The following is a 22,569-nucleotide window of genomic DNA, read 5'->3' as shown; positions in this document are numbered from 1 at the left end:
CCCAGTAGGTGCTGGAGGGTGACCATCCTGAACTGTTGTGACCTGATGTATTTGTTCAAACGACGAAGGTCCAGGATGGGGCGCCAGTCGCCCGTCTTCTTCCTGACGAGGAAGTACCTCGAGTACACCCCGGAGCCTCTTCAGGACAAGCTCGATGGCGCCTCTCCTTCCTGGCCACAGGTGGAATGTGAGGGCACTTCTTCAGGAATTCGATAGAGTGTCCTCTTGCCAGGGTATCCAGCACCCAACGGTCGGTGGAGATGCACTTCCACACGCCGACGAACTTCGTCAGCCGGCCTCCCACCGGGGTGCTTCGGTGGGGGCCCGAGACCACAGCCGGATCAGTCCTGCTTGGGGGTGGTGGCCTTGCCGCCTTTCCGACGGCGGCGAGGCGCTCCCTGCTTGCTGCGACCCCTGTAGGCCTCCTGAGACGAGGAGCGTGCCGCCTGGCGGTAGGACGACGAGCCACCGCTGGATCCCCTGGAGGCACCCTGTCTTCCTCCGGAGCTCCGAAAGGGCCGTCGTTGCTGAAGGGCTCCTAGGGCGCGGGCCGTCTCTGTGTCTGTCTTTATGGCTTGGATGGATTCGTCCACCGCCTTCCCGAACAAGTTGCTGCCGTCGAACTGCATGTCCAACACCCTGGTCTGGACGTCCTGACAGAAGTCGGTCGCCCGGAGCCAACCCTGTCGTCGTAGGCAAACACTGTTGCCCAGCTGGCGGAACCCGGTATCGGCAATATCGGTTGCCACCGTTATGGTGTGGTCCGACGCCACCTCGCCTTCTTGAAGTATTTCCAGGACCTCGGACCTTGTCGTCCGGTAGGAAGTCCAATATGGGGGCCAGCTTAAACCAGAGCTCCCTGTCGTAACGGGCCACGATCGCCAGGGCGTTGGCCGCTTTGATCGTCGCCGCCGCCGACGAAATGACCCGCCGCCCCATGGCATCCAACTTCTTTCCCTCGCCGTCTGGCGGGGAATTCGACATCGAGGCTCCTGACCCCACTGCTTTCTTCTTTGCCGCCGCCGAGACGACCGAGTCTGGCGTTGGCTGGGCCCTGAGGCACAGGGGATCGGTTTCGGGGACCCGGTACTTCTTCTCGTACCGGTCCCGTTTGGCTGGTGCCGTGGAGGGGTTCTTGAGAACCGACAGGCCCTCCTCCCAGATGTCATCGATTAGAGGCACCGCAATGACAGTCTTCCTCTTGGCCTCCCGGCGCTGATAGAGGAAACCTTCCTTTTTCTGCTCCTCCGGGCAGAGCTGGAACTATTCGGACGCCCTGGCATGAGCCAATCTCGTCGGGCGGCGAGGCCCGTGCGACGGGAGACCCGTTCCGTCATTGTCGCCGTCAGAACCCATCGTCGAGCCCATCGCACCGTCATCTCCCGACTCGTGGGAGGATGAGGAGGGAACTGTAGGCCTTACGGGGGCGAGTGGAGGAGAGGGTTGGGTCCTCCGTCGTTTGTTCTGAGGACTTCCCGACGGGCCAGGTTGTGGGTCCTCTGGCCTGGGCCATGGTAATCTCGTCCGTATCTCAGAGCATAAGGACTGGATCGCAGACAAAATGGCCGCTGAGCTATCCTGAGGCCTAGGTTCCGGCTGCGCCAGAAGGGAAGGCTGCTCTTCCTCGCCATCGTCGTCTTCCTTGGTTATCTCCCGAGGATCTTCCTTACGGGATCGAACCTTCTCGAATTGGACTTTGAGATTCCTCACGGCCTCGGTCAGTTCCTCCTCCGAGGCTGACTCCGAGCTCGAGGAGGCTACCGTGCCCCCTCTCGCTTCTTCCATTATGGTGGCCATGACGATGGGCTGAAAAGAGGATTCCCTCCTTGGCGGCAGGGAAACTCTAGTCCCGGAGGCAGTCTCCGCTGGCAGTGTCTCTGCCGGCTTGGCCAGAGTCGCCGCGATCGCCTCGATAGAGGCCTTTGCCTGTTGGTAGGGGCCTTCACCACCTGAGGTGCGTCCTGGGCCTTCTCCTTAGGGGGAGGGGCGACGCCTCGCTCCCCATCTTCCGAGATCTGACGGGGCTTCTCCCGAAGCTTACCCGGGGTCTCGGACTTCCTCTTCCCCGAACCGGAGCGCTGGCTCGTGGTTGACGGTGCCGGGGAAGGCGCGCCCTGCCTGGCGACCGAAGCGCCCGACCTTTCGGCGCTTCTGGAGCCAGCAGACTTGCGGCGCTTGGCCTGGTGTTGGGCCCCCGTCGCCGGGGCGCCCTCACAGGACTTAGAAGCCCGCTCGGACCCTTTCTTCTTCTTCTCACCCGTTGAGCCCTTCTCCAACCAGCTGGCGAGACGGGATCGACGGTCCCTCATGGTTCGCTCCGACAAGTTCTTGCAGAACTGGCAGTACTTCTCTACATGAGTCCCCATGAAGACAGTAGAGGCATCGCAAATGTTCGTCTTCCTTAAACACATTCTGCAGCCCGCATCCAGGGCAGCTGCGAAACAGCTTGGGTCCGGGTGACGAACTCGCATCCTGGGCCATCTCGAAGTAGGCCGCGAATCTTCTGGAATCCTCCAAGAAGTTGATTCGACGAAATCTTCACCCTTGAGGGGTGTAGGAAAATCCCGTAACAGGTAGCCGTTAACGGGAGTAGAAACGGTGGAGCCTGAGGCTCGATTAACCGAAAAAATGTGAAAATTCACCTGAAAAAGCGCGAAACACGCAGTAAAAGCTCGAGAGCGAAGCACAAGGACTCCCAACACTTGAACGTGCGGTAAAAATCTGAAGATGGCTGCCAGAGGCGGGGCTTAGGTAGAGGGCAGTCATTGGCTGTGGTCAGTATGACGCAGAGATCAGTGATTGATTACTACTAAGAAAGACAGATCAGAAACGAAACTGATACCGATTTTTCTTTACCGAGGATTCCCAGCCTGACGACGGGGAATATTCATGAGCATGTGAATCCATGCCAGACCCCATGCTGGAGAAAGGGGACTAGGAGCACGTTAGTCACTACAGTGAGTACCTATTAATTACTCCTACGTCCCGTCCCCTTTCCTCCACACTGCATGGGCGATTACAACTTAATGTAGCCCCAGGGTTCAGAGGTGACCCTCCTTAAGCAAACAAGTTCCTTTGAACCGCCTGTCCGAAAGCCTCATCTGATTTAGAGCCGGCACCCAAACAGTAGTGCTTATAGAAAGCCAAACGGGTGGCCCAGGTGGCCGCCCTGCTGCTGACCTGCCACGGGACCTGCCACTGGAATGCAACAGCCATGGCCTTGGCTCTGACAGTGTGGGCATGCACGTTAGCTGGAAGTGATTTGTGCTGCCCCTCATAGGCCTCCTTGATGGCTGAAACCATCAACCTTGCTATAGAGGTCTTGGATGCCTGATAACTGGGCCAACACCCCGCCCCCCCCGAAGGTGACAGAGTGTCTGACTTGTGAAAGCTCTTGGTCATGTACAGACAGAATTTCAGAGCGTGTCCGACATCCAGACAGTGTAAGACCCTCTGAGCATCGTCCTCAGGATGGCCAAAAAACGTAGGTAAAACAATCTTCTCGTTTAGATGGAAAGCAGAGACTACCTTAGGAAGGAACGCAGGGTGTGTTTGCAGGACCACCTTATCTTCATGAAAAGTAGGATAGGGTTCTGATGCCGCCAGAGCCTGGATCTCGCTGACTCTGCGAGCAGAGGTGAGACCCATCAACAAAGCTGTTTTAATTGTGACCAATCTGATGTCCACGGACGCCATTGGTACAAAAGGTTTGTGCGCCAGGGCACCCAACACTACATTGAGATCCCACACAAGGTGTGGCTTCTTGATGGGCGGGTAGAGCCTGTTGAGGTCCGCCAGATGCCGTTTAGCCACCGGGTTGGAGGAGGAGAAGACCTCCTCCTCAGAATTCCTGTAGGCCCGTACCCGTATGGCTGCTAAGTAGGTGCGGCAGGTGTCTACTTGCACCCATGAGTGAGCAAGGTGTGCAGAGAATGAGAGCACGTCGTCCAATGTGTAAGTAAAGGGGTCAATCTCCTTAGAGTCCACCCAGTGACAGAACCTCGTCCATTTACTCTTGTACTGGCTCCTAGTAGCCCTGCTCCTCGCGCCCTGAATGATGTCCAGGTTAGCCTGAGATAGGCTCAGATGTTTCAGAGTGACTTGAGGGAACCACGCTGTGAGGGCTAATTTCTGCGGAGCGGGGTGGATGATGATGGCCCCTTCTGCGAGAGGAAATGAGCTGGGCCAAGCGGCAGGTGAATAGGTGGCCTGTCCGAGAGGCTGAGGAGCTCCGAGACACACGGTCTTGCCAGCCACCACAGAGCTATCAGAATGATGCCGAGGTGACACGATTCTCTTATCTTGCAGATCACCCTGTGGATCAGGGGTGTGGGAGGGAATGCATACATTGTCATTTCACTGTATCTAGAATGCGTCGGCCAGGGAGCCAGGGTCCTGCCTCTGCCAGGACGCGAGCTGCTGGCACTTCCTGTTGGACCAGGAGGCAAAGAGTTCCACCTGAGGATGCCCCCATCTGCTGAAGACCCCTAACAGGACCTGATCATTCAATTGCCATTCGCAAGTTGCCGCTCCCAGTCTGCTGAGCCTGTCTACTTCCAGGTTGGACTCCCCAGGGAGGTGGATTGCAGTCAAGTAGATGTTTTTCTCCAGGGCCCATTCCCACATGCTGACCGCTAGGCTGCACAGCGGATGGGACCTGGCGCCACCCTGCTTGTTGACATAATATATGCTAGTAGAGTCGTCCGTCTTTATGACAACCTTGCCCCCAATGAGCAGAAGGAAAGCCCTGAGAGCTGGCCAGATAGCCTTGAGCTCCAGCCAGTTCATATGCGATTCCTGCTCCTGCAGGGTCCATACTCCATGGACACACTGGTTGTCCAGCGTAGCCCCCCAGCCTTCCAGAGAGGAATGCTGCCTGCCGGAAGGGCCTGCCTGTCCGTAGGTTGCAGTCCCTGCACCACCAGGTGAGGCCTGGGTGGAGAGAAGGAGGAATGCCGACAAGCTCCGCTTGGGAGCCCTGCTCCCGATTCCATGACGCTGCAAAGTGCAGCTGTAATATCCTCATCTTGAGTCTCGTGTTGGGAATGGTCAGTAGGACTGCCGCCATGATCCCCAATAGATGCTGGCACCACCAGGCTCAGGCCGCCTCTCAGCTGAGGAAGTGATTTATGGCCATGATCTTGTCCTCAGAGGGGAAAATCTCTCAGAGCTTGTGTCCCATATGAGGCCCAGAAAGGTCAGGCTATCCGTAGGCTGCAGCAGAGACTTCTTGAGGTTGACAGAAAATCCCAGCTCGTGGAGAGTGGTCATAAGAGTGGAGGAAGTGTAATGCAGTGCCTCTGGAGATCTCGCCCTGACGAGCCTGTCGTCCAGGTATGGGTAGACGTGGTGGCCTGAGCCCTGAGGAGGGCCACCACTGCATTCATTAGTCTGGTAAACACCCTGGGTGCTGGGTTGAGGCCGAAGGCTAGAACCCTGTATTGGAAATGGGACCCCATGATCCTGAACCACAGAAAAGATCGATGAGGCTGCCAAATAGGGAAGTGTAGATAAGCGTACTTCAGATCCAGGGAACACATTCAGTCTCCCCTGCATAGTGTCATGGCTGTATGTGCTGGCGTAACCATTTTGAATTTGAAGAGGAAGAGGTTGCGGGTGGAGAGGTCCAGCACAACTCCCAGGCCAGCCTGGTGGTTCTTTTGTATGACGAAAATCACTGGGAGGCTGGGACTTCTTCCACTGCCTGGCTCTCGACGCGCGACTGAATTTCCGCCAACAGAGTTGCTGTCCCAATCTGTGTGAGTGGAGGGGAGGAGGGGAGGAAGGAGGAGGGAGGAATCGGTAGACGGTACTGCATGGACACTACTGTTAGGATCCAGGGGTCCGCGAACCTTCGACACCAAAACTGTGCATTAAGGGCAAGCCTGCCCCCCACACCGGAGACACGTGAACCCGAAGGGGCACATCATGCCTTCTTTCCCTCTGAGACTGTTGCAGAAGAGGAGGACTGAAAGAAGCCCTTGCTCCCCCACTTTTGTTGTTGTTTGCGCGGTGCTGACACAGAACAGTCAGGATGCCTATACCTCCTTTCTTGGAAGCACCGGAACCTGCTGAATGGCCGCCCCGAGCATTGATGCGACTGGGTGTACGCCTTGGGCGTGGCCTTTCTAAGGATAAAGACTTCGCAGTTTGGGAACCGTTTTTCTTTTTATCTAGCTCCTCATCGGTGGTGGAGTGAAGGAGTTCACCACCCTCGAATGGAAGGTCAAATATGCGTTCCTGGACGTCTGAGTTGAATTTAGTAGCACAAAGCCAGGCAGTCCTTCTCACGTCCGTGGCGATGCATGTAGCCAGCCAGATGTGTCAAGGTGGGCCACGGTGGACTCAATGATTTCTTGCGCCACCAATTTAGCCTCCACCAGTCCCGCCTTGAAACGTGCCTGGTTCTGCACTGGACATTCTGGAAGGAAGTCGGCTATTTCCTGCCAAAGCCTCTGATTAACGGCTACCAGCATGGCATCCGCGTTGGACTGACGAAGGTGCAGTGAAGCATTGGAATAAAGCTTCTTTCCGTAAGCCTCCAAGATCTTCTCCTTCTTGCCTAACAGCGCCGAGGACGAGGTGGCCGAGGACGACTGAGGCTTCGAGTACAGTGACGCTGCAGCGATCACCGAAGAGTGCGGTTGAGGGTGTGCCGACAGCAAGAGTCGATCCCCCTCCATTTGCCTATACTTGGCGTCCAGGCGCCAATTGACAGGCTGGGCCGAGTGGGGCTTAAGCCACCCCATTTTGGCCAGGGCGACAATGTCCTTCTGCATCGTAATCCCAGTTCTAGCCACGGGGCATAGAGTGAGGACCTCGGCCAGGACCCCCACCTCCGGTTGTTCGACTTCGGGTTGAGGAAGCCCAAGTGCTCTGCCAAAACTGCAAACCGTTCGTGGAAGGCCTTTGCTGAAGACGGCGTGTCGGGGTCCTCCTTGTCAGTGTCCAGCAGGGTGTCTGGCTGATTCGGAGCGGGTGGAGGAGTGCTGGGCGCCGAGGGCTGCGGTGTGGGGACCGGAGCCAGAGGCTGCAGCAGAGGCTGGTGTGGAACCGCCTGAACTGTGGGAGGCGGGGGAGCCGGAATCAAAGGAGCCTGAGAGGGCAGCACCGGGGCCTGCAGAGCTGGAGCCATAGGAGGAATCACTATAGGCGTCGGCGGAGGGGCCAGAGGGAGCAGGTCCTTGATCACATCCTGAAGGATGGCCCCCATCTGAGGAAATCTCATGAGAGTTAGGAGCTTTTCAGAGAACCGGTCCTTGCAGGCGGGTGGGGGGCAGGTGATGTTGACTGGGAAGCGGGCGGCTGCTGGGGCCGGTCCGTGCTCAGTCTAGCCGGTTGCAGGGTAAACCTGCCCTGCGCTGATGGATAAGCTGTAGGCCACGTACCTGTTTGACACCAGTCCCACCTTGTAACTCGTTCTCCCACCTGCTCCGTTCCAAAGGGCGGTATTGGACAAGCAGCCATTTTGTCTGGTGCAGTGGCCATCTGGTCGAGCTGCGTGCCACATGCCAAAGTCGTGGTGCTTGACTCACTGGGCCCGCCTCCTCCAGGACTCTTGGCGGTGGAGCATGAGACCTACCCTGCACCTCAGGATGGGGCATGTTGCCCTCAGCAGTATCGCCGGTAGTGCTGCGTGCAGGCGCCCCCTTGGATATCTGGCCGGTACTACGGCATAGCCCCTCGGGTGTACACCCGGTAAAAGAACCTTGCGTTCCCTCTACACTGTCTCCGGAAGGATCTAGTGACCCCGTTGGCCTGGCGGCCGGTAGCTGAAATAGCCTCAGTACCAGTGCTGGGAAGGAGTCGCCCTTGCGGGGTGTGGTGGAAAAAGCGGCCCTACCTTGGGGCCTTGACTTGTGTCTGACGAAGTCCTTTAAGTCCTCTGGAGGAAACTTCTCGAAGAGCTCCCTCCACCGAGCTAGCCTGTTCTTCAGAGCACACAGTGTTAGCGCGTTGCACACGGTACAACCCTCCCAGCCGTGGTCGGGGCCAAGGCAGCGGAGGCACAGAGCATGGGGATCGGACGTAGGGAAGAGCCCTTCGCAGGCTGGACACCTGCTGAAGCCTGCTGACGTCAACATGCGCCAGGGAGGAGCGTGGTGCAAGAGGACCGAGTACCTGATTGATAAAAAGAAGACAAAAAGACAGAGGAAAGTATCCGAGGAAGAGCGCATGGTATTACAAGGCCGAAGCCAAACCCAGGAGTGATGGTAAAATCAGCCCATTCCCGTCAGATGCAGAAAAGGGGACTGAGGAGGGCCGCGCCCCCGCACGCCTCTACATTTAAAGGGGAAGGTGTTTTTTTCTGGTGAAAAAGATTCTGTCTCCCATCCCTAGCGAGGGACGCCGATGCATTATGGAGGAAAGGGGACGGGACGTAGGAGTAGGGAGGGGTAGCCTGTATCCTTTTGTCTTTTATAAGCTTTAGTTGGTCAGGAGCCAGGCTTCCAGGGCTAGGTTGACTGGGTGTTGAACCGCACCCCCCTTGCTGCGTAAGGATGTCCCCGCTGAGAAGCTGGAGAAGGTCCAAAAATCAGAGTCTCGATGGCCATTGAGGATTTATGAGAAGCCTGGAGCCCATGGAAGCCCTGAACATGCAGAGATCCCTCTGGAGTAAGGGGGAGTGAGGGAAGGCATAGCAATTGAGGTTGTCTCATTCATGAGTGTTGGAGGCCAACCTGCTCAGTATGTCCACTTGCGCATTGCTGTCCCCCGTAAGATGAACTACTCTGATCCGTATAGAACCAGACCGCCTCCCAGCATAGCACCCTCAACCTAGTTCCCCCTGTGTGTTGAGGTAAAAAAGTTGTTGAATTGTCGGTCCAAACAAGCACCGTCCTGCCACTGACTAGGGGAAAGAAAGCCCAGAGTGCCAGGCTCACAGCCTTAAGCTCCAGAAGATTGATGTGTGAGCTGGTCTCCTCCTTAGACCACAAGCCGTGAATGCAATAGGCTGCCAAGGTTGCCCCCATTCCCAGGGATGTGTCTGTGGTCACTACCAGAGAGGGTCGAAGACGAGCGAATGGGGCACCCCCGAAATGTTGTCGAGGAGCAATCATCGTAAGTGCGGGTGAAGCGTGGATGGAATGGAAAATCTGTCTGACTGTGACCCTGTTTCCTGGTCCCAGGAGGTCACCAAGTGCAGCTGAATACGCCTCATCTTGAGCCTAGTGTGTGGCATAGTGTGAAGAGGTGCCGGCAGCGGACTTGGGAAAGGCCGCCAATTCGCACACATCGGACGAGCATGGCGGGCCTGACTGGAGTGCAGCCGCCACAGCAGAACGCTACGGCAGAGTTAGCTACCCACCTTACTGGAGTCGCCAACCCGGACTGGTAAGGGGGCGGGAACCTTGTCAGGAAGCAGTCCACGGCGGCCGCGACCACCCATATGGCCCCAAGTCCCGGCGCCGCATGGATTGCGCTGATGGAAACTCTTTAGGAACAGTCCCCATGCTGCAGGGGCAGGCGAAACTGAAGGCAGGGAAACCCGGTCTTAAGGGAGGCGGGACCAAACCTTCCCAACCAATAACAGACGAGCTAGGCAAGACGTCTGCTCATTGGTGGGATTTTGAAACCAGTGAAGTATATAAAAGCCCGCCTTTCCTAAACAACGCTGTCTGTTATATTCACATGACACCGAGAAGGAGCACGCAGGCAACCCCGAGTGGTGGGCCTATCCAGATAACTCGAGTTAGAGGACAACAGCCTTATCCCAAGGGCAATTGGAGAAGGAAAACCCCTCAGTGAAGCAACCGCCAGAACTTTCAGTTTATTATTGGTTTACTACACCTTTCAGTTATTGACTCTTTTCCTGATCAACCATACGGCAATAATAAAGATTATTGCAGCACTTGTCTTGTCTCCAGTCTTTCATTTCCACACATAGTCAGGACACACAAGGCTAATAGGCCCAGTAAGTGCTGAAACCACCATGCTGACGTTGAGGAATTGTGAAAATAATGTAGCATCGCCTTGCAGATCGACGATAGACGTAGGGAAATTTCGCTGTGCAGTGGTATCCCACCTGAAACCCAGGAACTGAAGAGACTGGGAGAGAAGCAGCTGGGACTTCTTCAGGCTGAGTGAAAACCCTAACTGGAAGAGTACATATGCCAGCCTCTGTCACAAGTGGAGGACCCGCAACGGGGAATTGGATCTCACCAACCAATCGCCCAAATAAGGATAAAGGTGATCGCCCTCTAATCTGAGGAGACACGCCACCTCGTTCCTCAACTTGGTGAACATGCAGGGGGTGGAATTGAGGCCAAACGGCAGCACTTTGTACTGAAAGTGATGCAACATAATCGTGAACCACAAAACCGGTCTGTGAGGCTGAAAGATGGCGATGAGTAGATGTGCATCTTTTAGGTCTAGGGAACACATCCAGTGTTCTGCGCATAGTGACTGTGCAATATGGGCGGGCGTGATCATCTTGAAGCAGTCAAGGGGTAGTGAAAGGTTGAAGAAAGGGAGATCCATTAGTGCCCTCATGCCCGCCTGGTTGTTTTTGGGTACCGCAAACATCCTGGAATAGAAACCAGAACTCTACTGGTGGCTCCACCGCTTGCATGTCCAATAACTTCAGGATCTCCCTCAGTAGAGCACGGGAGCCTATCTGCAGCATCAGCGGCAAGTAGGGAGACAGAATCCCGATGAGACTATCAAGAGTATCCAACAGTTTGTGTACAGACACTTCCAAGCCTTGAAGTACAGAGTCAAACGACCCCCAACCATAACTTCATTGGTTCCCCCACCCCCGTCAGAGGCCGGGTTGGAGGAGGGGGAATGAAAAAAGCCCCTTGCGGTGTATTGCTGCTTCTGCCTGTGTATACACTGGGCTACCTGTCTGGCTGCCAGGTCTTCCTATCCTGGAAGTCCTGAGACCCACCTAATGACCGAGGCTTATGGTCAGGCCTACCCTGGGTCTGGGGGAAGGATTTCAAACTGGGCTTGGTCAAGACAGCCAAGGACTGGGCAGTTTGAGTAGAGGTCTTCTTTTTGTCTGTTCATCATCTGTCGATGAGTAAAACAGATCAAAATCCCCAAAGGGGAGGTCAAGGATCCGCTCCTGGTCATGGGCGGAGAACCTGGTGGCATGGATCTACGAAGTCCTTCGCATTTGCACCCCCACACACATTCCCCTACTGGCCATATCTATGTGGGAGATAGTAGACTCCCTAAGGTCCTGTGCAACTGTTGTCGCCTCTGCGAGGCCCGCCTTGAATGAGGCCTGCCTTTCCATCTTCCTCCACAGCTTCTGGTTAGTTGCAGAAAGGAACATGTCCATGTTCACCTATCGAAGGACTCAATTTGTCCTCCTTGGAGATTAGAAGGACACCGACGGGCTTTGAGTATAAGGAGGCTGTCACCACAACCAATGAATGCGGCTGGGTGTGCCCCGAGAGCAGCACCTGGTCCTTCTCCAGTTGCCAAAAAGTACTGTCAAGCCATTTATTTAGCTAGGAATTGGCCCCTGGCTTCTCCCAAACCTTTGAGGCGAGTGAAAGGACATCCTTTTGCAGAGGGATGCCGGAACCTGCTGGTAGATTTGAGAGCCAAAACTTCATCCAACATTCCTGGCTCTTGTTGAGCCTGCTCTGGTTGGGGGATCCCCAAATAAACCACCAGCCCTTGAAGCTGACCATGCAACGCTTTGACCAAGGCAGAGGCCTCCGATTCCTCTGCGTCGTCATCAGTGCTGTCCTCCGTATGGAGGGACATGGCATCGCGCTGATCCCCTTGGGAGGCCCTCTGAGGACCTACACTCTGGATGGGGGGAAGCGGAGCTGGAGGATGTGGTGGCGGTGGGGGAGGCAGAGGCACGGGCACTGGAAAAGGCACTGTGACGACTAGTGGCTGTGGCCCCAGCAAGGGTGGCCTGGAAAGCAATATCTGAGGCACCACATCCTGGATCAGATCCTTGAGGTAACCCACCATTTGTTGCGACCTCATGAGGATTAGGAACCACTCAAAGAAGTGATCCTCACATGCCGCTCTGGGACCACGTGGTTGTTCCTGGACCTCCGGGGCACTAGATGGGCTAGCAGGTTCAGACCCTCTGAAAGCCTGTAACGGGTAGCCCCAAGGCTGGCTGGCATAGTTGTAACCCTGTGGGGATCAGTTCACCCTATGTGGCCCACTCTGAAGATGGAGGCGTTGACCTCCCCACCCCCCAGCACGCACATCAGGACCTGAATCCGGCGGTGCTGGTTTCCGCCAGAGTCTAGGCGGATGTCCTGGGGATCGAAGGCACATCTTGTTGGTGACATCGCAGGATCCTGTCCTCCTAAGCAGAATCTGGCCTGGAAGGCGGTGCCACATGCTTGACTCCCCTTTTGGGATCCAGCACTGTAATTTGAGGAAGACTTGGGGCCCGCAAACGGGCTGGCCCTGATTGAGCCCCCAGGACCTCAGATGGGGCTTTGGGAGGTGAGACACCCTCAGCCAAACAGCTGCTAGGCGCTGACCCTCGACCTCAGAGAATGCACGGAAGGCCCTCCACCCTCAGCGCAATCGCTGGTAGTCGATAAGCGGCCTCTGTCCTCTTTTTTTGAGCCAGAGCCCAAAGGCCCCTCGCACCGCGGTGTGTTGTCAGAGCTAGTGGGACCCTCTGAAGCAGACCCAGTACGTCCCCTGAGCCCCTCGGCACGTGTGCCGCTAGCCTTCACAGCCTCAGGCCTACCTCTGGTAATAGATCCCAAAGGGCCCCTCCCAGACAGAGTCCCTGGGAAGGAATCACCGTGCTGGGGTGCCTTGGTGAAAAGGTGACTAACCTTATTGTGACACAGTGTTTTGGAGATTAAGTCCTTCAGATGTCCTTGCCGTGAAGTGTTGAAAATCTCCTTGCAGTGGGATGAATGGTTCTTGAGAGAACACAGTTGCTCACTCGTCCCAGCGGTGGTCGGATCCCAGGCACTCCAAGCTAAATGCGTGGGGGTCCGATGCCGGAAAGGAGTGTTGCACAAGGTGCACCAGGAGAAGTCTCCCATGACTGAGATGCGCCTGGGAATGCGAAGCACTGAAGGGAGGTGAAGATTGGAAAAAAATAAGACACTGGGAAATGCGCAGAGCCCAACTAATTGAACCCCATGCAAGCTGCCAGGTCGGTTCCCCGTCTGAGCAGAAAAAGGGACTGAGGTGAGGTGCCGGAGGGCAGGGCCTAGTGGGCGTTCCAACGCCCTGAGCCGGGCCCTAGCACACTGTAAAGGAAAAGCTCATCGTTTTCGCTGCCAAAAGGTTCTGGTACTGTCCCCATGTTGGGGGACGCCAATAAGGATGGAGGGAAAGGGACGAGATGTACGAGTAAATTTAAACAAGTCTGCCCTGGGACAATATTTCAAAGCATAAGGAACCTGTGGAGGAAGGTACAGAGTATGTGACCATCAAGTGATAAAACATTACAGACAAAATCATTTAAATATACAAAAGTGTTTTAAGTTCATTTTGAATTGAGGGTGGTATATAAAAAGAGATACAGTAATACATATATGCAAAGAACACACAAGACAAAATAATGATCAAGAGTCACCTTAGAAATCACCCTGCTAGAATTAGAGTCACATTGTATGCCAATCTTTTGGCCGAACATACCAGACAACATTTCTTCAGTGAAAACCCAAAGACCGACCTTACATACAGTCCAGACATAGTCAATTTGCCCTTGAAACAGGGAATGAAATAAGTAGGAAGACATTTCCTTAAATTAAAATATAACAAAACCTTTGACAATAGGAATGGATAGATCAGAAGCAGCACTTAGCTGTATGAAGGTCCATATAAGCATCCATGGCCAAAACAAACTATTACTTGCTAATACAGCTGGACAATTGAAACAACCAACTGGAATGCAACCTCCTACCTTAGGGAACAAAGCATTCAGCGATATTAAAGACCTGTCCTTGAAGGAACACAAAATATTACAATTTTAGACAGAGTGAGTCTGCCTGACCGATTTCCATAGGCGGAGGTACAGATTATATTTTGTTCTCTGAAGACTAAAGGCAATGTTTACTCTTTTTTGTAGCTAATTGTTTCCCAACCGGTTGGCTTACTGCAAAATTGTCAATTGCTTGTTAGTCTGCTATTCAGTGACTCAGAAGAGTGCTGAACCCACCAATCTTTGCTATTGAAGAGGTCGTTCAGGACAAAAAGAACCATATCCCACTGCTAAAAGACTAACTTTGGGACTCAAATTAGAGAGAAAAAAAAGCAAAAGCCTATTTGAATACCAACTTTGGGAGGTTGAGTGACATACATGTTGCATCTTCTAGGAAGCTAGGTATCTGCATCAATGGGGGATAATTCCATCTAGGGCCCAGTTTCAGGCATCTTTATCTTGCAATTAAAACTCAATGTTAGTAGCCTTCAAAAGTGTTCCTTAGGGGGATCGAAGTGGATGGGGTGGCCAGCTATCACCTGAGACAGCCGCTTCTCATCGAGCTCTGAGATCTCGGGATGATAGCCAGTGAATTAAACTCCTTCAACTCGGTGCCAGAGAATTCACTTACGCCACAGTTTGGTAGCTGGATTGTTCAGACGCCTGCTGATGCTGAACCTGCTTTGGAAGAAAGCGTGTCAGTGGCATACAGCTGTGCATATTAGACCACCACTACTACACTTCAAGCCAATGACTAGGTGGCATGGAGAACAAAGGGGAAAGCTGTGTGGCGCTATTTAATTCTGGCACCTGAACGTTATCTGGTTCTCATCTGTGGCCTCCCTCACCTCTACTGAAGAGCTGAAAGACAAGCAGAGAAAACTGTGCCAGCTGAGCCATCTGTAAACTGTGCGCTGCTAACATGTGGATCTTTCACAAGTGATCGGCTTGCTGAAAGAAGTGCAGACAAGTAGACCCTCAGTCAATGCGGGGGATTCCAGCCTAATACTGCAGCATCGCACACTGGAGGGAGACACAATCATCGCCACTTAGCATATCTCTTCAATTAGACGCCAACATAAATGGCTCTCTATTGATAAGAAAATCCATCTGAAAACGATCTCCCTGACTCACAAAGCCCTTAACAACGCTGCCCCTAGCTACTTGACAGACAAAATCAAGAGAAAAACATCTACCAGACCCATAAGAACCGCCAACTCCAATTGCCTGGTAGTACCAAAATTCAAACTTGCCAAAATTGGCGGCATCAGCTTCCCTGTGACAGCGCTAAACAATGGAAAGCTTTACCACATAACCTGAGAGCAAACCAACCCTTCTCACAATTCAGAAGGAACTTCATCAAACACATCAACTCGAACAACCTGTAGACACCTATGTATCCTTAGCCCATTGGTTTTTATAGATGCATTTTTGAAAACCACCAACAAATTCATATAACTAACATCGTTTGTATAGGCGGATAGGCGGATATAGAGGGCAGAGGTGAGTAGAGGGACCACAGGGGAAGAAATGTCTTCCCGGTTCGCGGAATACTATCAAATGCTTTATTCCAGATCAATGGAGCCTCCAGGGGAGAAGTTAAGGGGTTATCTAGCAGACCGCCGGCTTCCCAAGCTGACGGGGGCGGAGAAGGAGATCCTGGAGGTGGGAGGTGACGCAGGAAGAAGTGATACAGGAAATCCAGAGATTGAAGGAGGGGGGAGACCCCAGGGGAGGATGGGTTCACAGTGGATTTCTATAAGCAATATCAGTCCCTAGACGCTACACCTCCGGCGAAGTTGTTCAACTCAATCGTGGGGAGGCTACGATCCCGCTGACGTTCCTCTGGACACTGATTACAGTCATCCCAAAGCCATGGAAGAAGCCAACCAACTGCACCTCATATAGACTGATATCGCTGTTGAATGCCGATGCAAAAATGTTTGCCAGAATCCTTGCGTCACGTTTGGAATCCTACTGCCCAGGGCTCGTTCACCCAGACCAGGCGGGTTTTGTGATGCATAGACAGGGAGCTGACAACATGCGCAAGATGCTTCACGTTCCTAATGCCGAGGGGATGGGGGGGGGGGGGGCTTTTACTGGTCCTAGATGCTGAGAAGGTTTTTGACCAAGTGAGTTGGTACGTTAAGGGCGAGGTTTTAGCGAGCATAGGGATGGGTCTGAGATAGATGGGGTGGATGGCAGTCCTATACTCCTGCCGACGGCGAGGGTATTGGTTAATGGAACTTTATCGCAGGCCTTCCCACTGCGGCGGGCACGCGGCAAGGGTGCCCCCTCTCCCAGCTGATATATGCATTGGTCATGGAGACTTGGGCGGCGGCCGTTTGGGAAGATGGTAGAATAAAAGAGGTCTGGATGGGGGAGACATAACGTAAGATCAGTCTCTTCGCAGACGATGCCCTGCTTTATTTTACGGAGCCAGAGCGGCGGGTGCCTCCCCTGTTGGAAAGCCTGGCACAATATGGCTAAGTATATGGCTGGTTAACCTGGAGAAATTGGTAGCCTTTAGGGTGGGGGGGGCTGTCAGAGGCGGAGGTGGTATACGTTGGGAAATTACTGTTTCGGGTTCAGGACTCCTCTCCTTTCGATATTTGGGAATCCAGGTGACACGTAATTACAGCAATCTCTTCCCCATGAACTTCCTGCCGCTGTGGGCAGCTGTGAAAAATGACATGGAGTGGTGGGCGAGAATGAGGCTCTCTTGGATGGCTTGCCTGCCTCAATGCTATCAAGATGGTGGCATTACCTAAATTCTTGTTTCTATTCCAGATGTTACTAGTAAAGATCCTGCAGGCTTTCTTCGTTGAGGTAAATAGGGTTATGCTAAAATTTCTTTGCGCAGGATCAAAGCAGAGGGTGGCCTACAGGACCTTAACCCTGCCAGGGGGCAGGGGGTGGGATTCCCAGACCTAGAGACCTACAATAAAGCAGCCCAACTCCAAATCATGGTGAATCACTTGAACTCGCTCTCTGAAAAACAGTGGGTGCCAATGGACAATGTGATACTAGCCCCAGTTTCACTGGGGGAGTGGTTGTGGGTCCTCAGAGCTAGTGTCCCGCAAAGGGTCTTGCTCCACCTGGTGCTGGAAGTCCTGTGGACTATATGGAAGGAGGGGGGAGGTAGGAACAGATGGCTCATCACCTGGCCCTCACCTGGCCATCGCCCCTGAATTGCATATGTCCCCGTCCTGAGGGATGAGCTCGGGGAACCACTGGCATTCCAACTCTGGTCTAGAGCCTGACAAACGTGGGACTGAGGCACCTTTCTCCCGCTGAATAGGCTGGAAGAGCTTCTAACCGTGGGTAGACTTTCACTCTTCTGATACTTGCAGCTGAAGGGAGTCCTAACGGACACCCAATGGGGAGAGAACTTGAAAAGGGATTTGACGAACTTTGGACGGCTCCAGCTAACAGGGAGGAGAACCAAGGGACTCATTGCAGGACTATACGAGACAATCTTGCTGGCGGAACTAAGGGAACCACTCACGGCCAGGATCAGGTGGGGGGGCGGACCTGAGGAGAGACATTGAGGATGTATTATGACACAGATCTGTGGACGGGTGGGACGGTCAACCGTCTCCCTATAGTATAGACACCAAGCAATAAAACTGATACACAGGTGGCACTACCCCCCCGGCCAGGATAGCAAAGATGCGTAAAGTGTATGATCCACGTTGCTGAAAATGATGGGGTTGCCCTAGAGTGTAGTCATACTGGAAGGAGGTCCTCTCATGGATTAAAGGGGTGCACGGGATCCATGGAGAGTCCTCTCCGTGGCTCCTCCTTTTTGGGGTGTGGTTAAAAAAAGAGGTAGAGGTTGAAGGGTGACTGATGCTGCAGATTATGTTGGTCGCGGCTAGATGTTGTTTGGCCCAGCAGTGGAAAAATCCTTGCATGCCACTGGAAAAGGAGTGGCTGGTAAAGATAAGGGTGATTTATGACATGGAATACCTTACTCATTTGTTGGATGAGTGTCAGTCTAACATCGAGGGCTCATGGGCTTTACTTCTTTGAGAAATACGTGCACTAGGAGGGGGTAAGATGATTATGCATTGTCCGGTTCGACCCATGGGAGGTCTGGGGGGGAAGGAAATATATGCGACTCAGACCGTGGCCTTGAAATAGACTGACAATGCACCTACAGGATCAGCCAACCGGTCTGGTAAACTGATAAGAGTAGAACAACTTCACAAAAAAGGGGGCTACCCCAAGTTTGAACTCTCTAGACTCAATGTGGATCTGCTGCGTGGGAGAAGGGAGAAAAGGTGGGGGAGAGAGTAAGAGGGAGTGGCGATATGAAGGGACTGTGGGGAGGGAAGGTTAGTGTCCCCCTTTTGTTTGGTTTAAGGAGGAGGCGTAATGATGGTTTGTAACAGTTTTTTAAAAAATGCCAATAAAGTTCAATTTGGAAAAAAAGGGATCAGTTTGCCCTTTGCAGTCCTATTAAATACTCCAATTTACTAAAGGTGCAGATAATCTCATGATGTTTATTGAAAATCAAATAGGCTCTTCACTGTGCAACTTCTTGATGTCATCCAGATGCTTTCCACTGCAATGCCTTTGTCTGGAGGAGGAACAGTATTGCATGGATACCAACTCATTCTTGGAATGATAGTTTTTAATTTTCTACTTCACTGACTCTGAAGGTGCAATCATCGTTTTTGTACCAGACAAGAGTAGGTAATTATATCATGCTGATGGTACAGATGAACGACACAGACTCCACCTGCTGGCCTTTTACATGGCCTTTCAGACTGCTGCAATGTACTCCCACACAATCTTGCGGTGCAAAGTCTGGAAATATGTCATGATCCAGGACTAGGTACTTCAAACTGCACCAGACTGGACCCATAATAGACAAGCGTTATTTGCTTCCCCTGCATGGCATAAATCATGCCAACTTCACACAAATACCCTGGCCATCACTTTAGTGTCATTGGTCACCATGATGTCAATACAGAGTGGGGTAAGGTATCAATTAGAAAGCCTAGCTCAAACATTATCAACAAAATCCTTTGAATAGAACGTTGCATGTGACCATCATTGGTAGATAAGAAGTTGTATCTCTGCAAGCAATCCACACATCTGCAAACTGGAGCCTTACTGCAGTTTTCAAAAGGTTTCTGCTGTTGGAAACTGTGACCAGCTATGTAGTTTAAAACCACTTTTTTGGGTGACACAACAAAGGCATCGAACAGATGGCTCACATTTATGAATCCAAAATCTAGCATTCACTGTGAACTTGACTCAATAACAGACTAACATGCTCTTCTCAAAATATACTAAAATTGCAATAATTCAACCAGAACAAGAAAAACACAGAAAATGTCGAAAACATGTTTAAATAAATCGAAAGAGAACGCATTTTAGAGTTCCAAACTCAGTGTATGTAACGCATCAAAACACATTTGAACGATTTGGCATTATGCAATTCTAGCTACATCCAGCAGACATACTATCAGTTAACACTGTGTAGCACAGTACTTGCTGGTGTTGGTGACTCCACCCAGGTCTGCAAACATACAATTAAAATTGAGAGATATTCAAGGAATCTAAGCGAAGACTGCATCTATGAAGTAGCAATATGCGTCTCCTGTATACATCCAAAATAATATATTTATGAAAACATGTACAGTTCCTTAAGTGGCAGGGGTAACTTTTTATTATACCAGCTTTCTTTTGCCACTGATGTAATAGAATCGTATTACATTTGATAACTCATAATAATAAGCACAATACAATTACTGCTCTGTTACATAACCTGGACTGAGAGAATTCCAGATGCTGATGAAATGGCTATGGAATATGGAACCTACTGCTGCTGTTCCGTTATCTTCGTTGTAAAATTGGTGTGCGTGATCTAACAGCACAGGCAGAAACAAAATTTCAGAAAGCAATAACATTCAGCCATAAGCAGACAAAGATCTAGATAAAAGCGTGGGATACTTCTTAAATGCATTACCTCACAAGATGACGACTGTATGCGGTAGCTTGGCACAATCTTGAAGGTGATACTCCCTCGCATTTCCCTCTAGAAAAAAAAGCAGTTACTTTTTAAGGCAATGCAGTTTATGTAATACAGTTCCTTGTAAATAGGTCTAATTATTAATGCAGATTATACATAACTAATCTGGAATTCTTGCCTGATGACAGGGGGGAAAAGCTAATATTCAATAAATTATTTGTTTAAAAAAATACTAATAAAAAAGGCCCTCAAAAAGTCAACAAATAACCTTGCAGAGAACATCTTTAAAAGGGCAACTCGTGAGTTCCTTCTCAAAATTCCAAAATCTATGTAGTTCCTTTCCTCAGTTATCTCTGCACAATCAGTTTTAAAAATGCACGTTCCTTTGGCTAACAAGGATGCTCATGGGGCCACGACCTAGCGCGCAACTAAATGTAAAGGGGAAGAGACATTTATTCTGGTGAAAAAGGTTCAGTTTCCGTCCCTAGAGAGGGACGCCGATACAGTATGGAGGAAAGGGGACGGGACGTAGGAGTAATACACAGAATAACTGTAAAGTACAGGTTACTTACCTTTGGTAATGTTCTACTTGAAGGATGGCGTGCCTCCATGTTACATTTGAGGAATAGGGTCAGAAAGATTACTCAGGAGCCTTAGATGACGTAGGAGATCTTTACTGGATTCGTAGTACACAGGTAAGTACAACAGGGTAGGAATAAGACAAGTTCATGGGAAAGAAACATCCACCGGTCCCCCTTTGCCAAGCATAAGTTCCCAACAGACTTTTCTGGAATCACAGCAACATACATCATAGCATTCTACCCAGCCAACACTCCATGCTCAGCATTCCAGGCTCAGACACACACATAAGGAGATAACCAGAATAGGTAAAACCCAACACATCTCCCCCTTACATGACAATACAGTATAAGGAAGAGACAGAAGGCACAGTGGCTACACAACAATTTATAGACCACAACAGCAAACCGCTCCAAGCATAAAGCTATTCCCCTACAGATCCTTACAGTAGCTACCAAATAGCTGTACCATTTCCAGAACAATCACCAGTACCATAACAGGCCTTATTACGTAACTTGCGCAAGGGAACCAGCCCACCATCCAACGCACAACAAACACCAACTCGCATCACACCTACATCATCATCCGCCAACTACAGTTGTGCTAAACACAAATACAGGGTTCTAACCCGGCTGATCGCCTAAAGCAACAAATCCATTTCCACAGCATGGCACCAACCACTAGTCGGCATCCACAAATGCAGGTAACTGAATCCCACACACCAATTGTCTCAACAAAAACTCAGGTAACCAAACCCGCACCTCAATTGGCAGCAAACCTGGGCAACCATATGCTCCACCTAGTGGCACCAGAACTGAGCAACCCATATGCTCACAATTGAGCAACCAATGCTCACACTCACTTGCCCAAAAGGCATCCGACCTCGTACCACTATTGGCACCAAACCTGAGCAACCATATGCTCCACATAGTGACACCAGCACAGAGCAACCACATGCTCACAATTGAGCAACCCATGCTTACACTCACTTGCCCACAAAGCATGCAAGCTTGCACCACAATTGGCACAAGACCTAAGCAACTCTTGCTCCACAAATTGGTACCTAACCTAAGAAACCACATGCCTACATTCACTTGCACACTAGCATCCTCACCCACACACATCCCCCCCCCCCACAACAAACCAAATGGACGAATTGAGCAATAAAATATGGTAAACGATATTTGAATTGCCCCACACGAAAGTCCTAAAATGTTAAGCTTGCCGAGTCCTTAATGGAATGTACCTGTGGGAGAATTGCTAGGTTAGTGCAAGTTAAAACATGACTGAAAATTTACTCTAAATCCAATAGGTCCACAAAATCATCATAAAATTACCAAAATACTCATTTTGGCACCACAACACACTACCACACTTGGCACTATATGTCACCATCTCTATATGACTTCACACATATCATCACTGGTGCCACATACAAACCATCTCGTATGGCACAAACACTAAAACCGGGAACCAACTTCCCCCTATAAACCTGTCCACTGCATCATTAGGACAATTTAACCAGAAACAAAATAACTAAACGCCCACTTGCAAACACTGTTTTCACGCACATCACCATAACTATGACGCCATCACACCCTTAAGCTCAACCATAACACACAACAATAAATGCCACTAAATGCTGTTGCACCAACTCACAAAGAAACATGTTCACTGAGTGCCATCTGAACACCCTAATCACATGCATGCCACATTGCAACCCAAGTTTTCATTCATCATATTCCAATATGATGACATAACCCTCCTGGTCCACTTCACTCCACATTTTATCACATCAAAATATGTTTAGTGAACTAAATGGGTCACATATATCTGAACACACTTGCCAGACGGCTGCACCCCTTTATAAATAAGTGCTTCCAGGACCAATTAACATTCCTGTTTCCCAAAACGCAATGACATTTGCTGGCAACCGAATTTTCAAAAACATTGCAGCAATACAGAGCACATTAACATTTATTTCTTTATCAGGCCCCGTTGATCCGTCCAGAAATAAATACAGCGCATAAAAAAAAAAAAACTTGACATCACATTGAGGCAAGGTCTCTCTTGCCTTCCTCATCATATCAAATGCGCCGTTCCCGTAGATGCGATGAACACCAAA

The 22,569-nt window shown here is 51.3% G+C and overlaps 1 protein-coding gene across 10 annotated transcripts in view; it reads right to left on the bottom strand.

The window, feature by feature from the left end:
- CASK (calcium/calmodulin dependent serine protein kinase) overlaps positions 1–22,569 on the bottom strand; it is a 2,777,982-nt gene that overhangs the window by 534,988 nt on the left and 2,220,425 nt on the right. For all 10 annotated transcript variants that reach the window (XM_069636511.1, XM_069636508.1, XM_069636509.1 and 7 more), the window contains one exon: positions 19,863–19,931. In XM_069636511.1, the coding sequence (XP_069492612.1) occupies positions 19,863–19,931 (69 nt within the window). The remainder of the gene's footprint in view (positions 1–19,862; positions 19,932–22,569) is intronic.

The sequence above is a fragment of the Ambystoma mexicanum genome, chromosome 7p (assembly GCF_040938575.1).
Source record: "Ambystoma mexicanum isolate Mex_15411 chromosome 7p, UKY_AmexF1_1, whole genome shotgun sequence".
Classification (NCBI taxonomy): domain Eukaryota; kingdom Metazoa; phylum Chordata; class Amphibia; order Caudata; family Ambystomatidae; genus Ambystoma; species Ambystoma mexicanum.
This window is presented reverse-complemented; position numbering and strand designations above follow the sequence as displayed.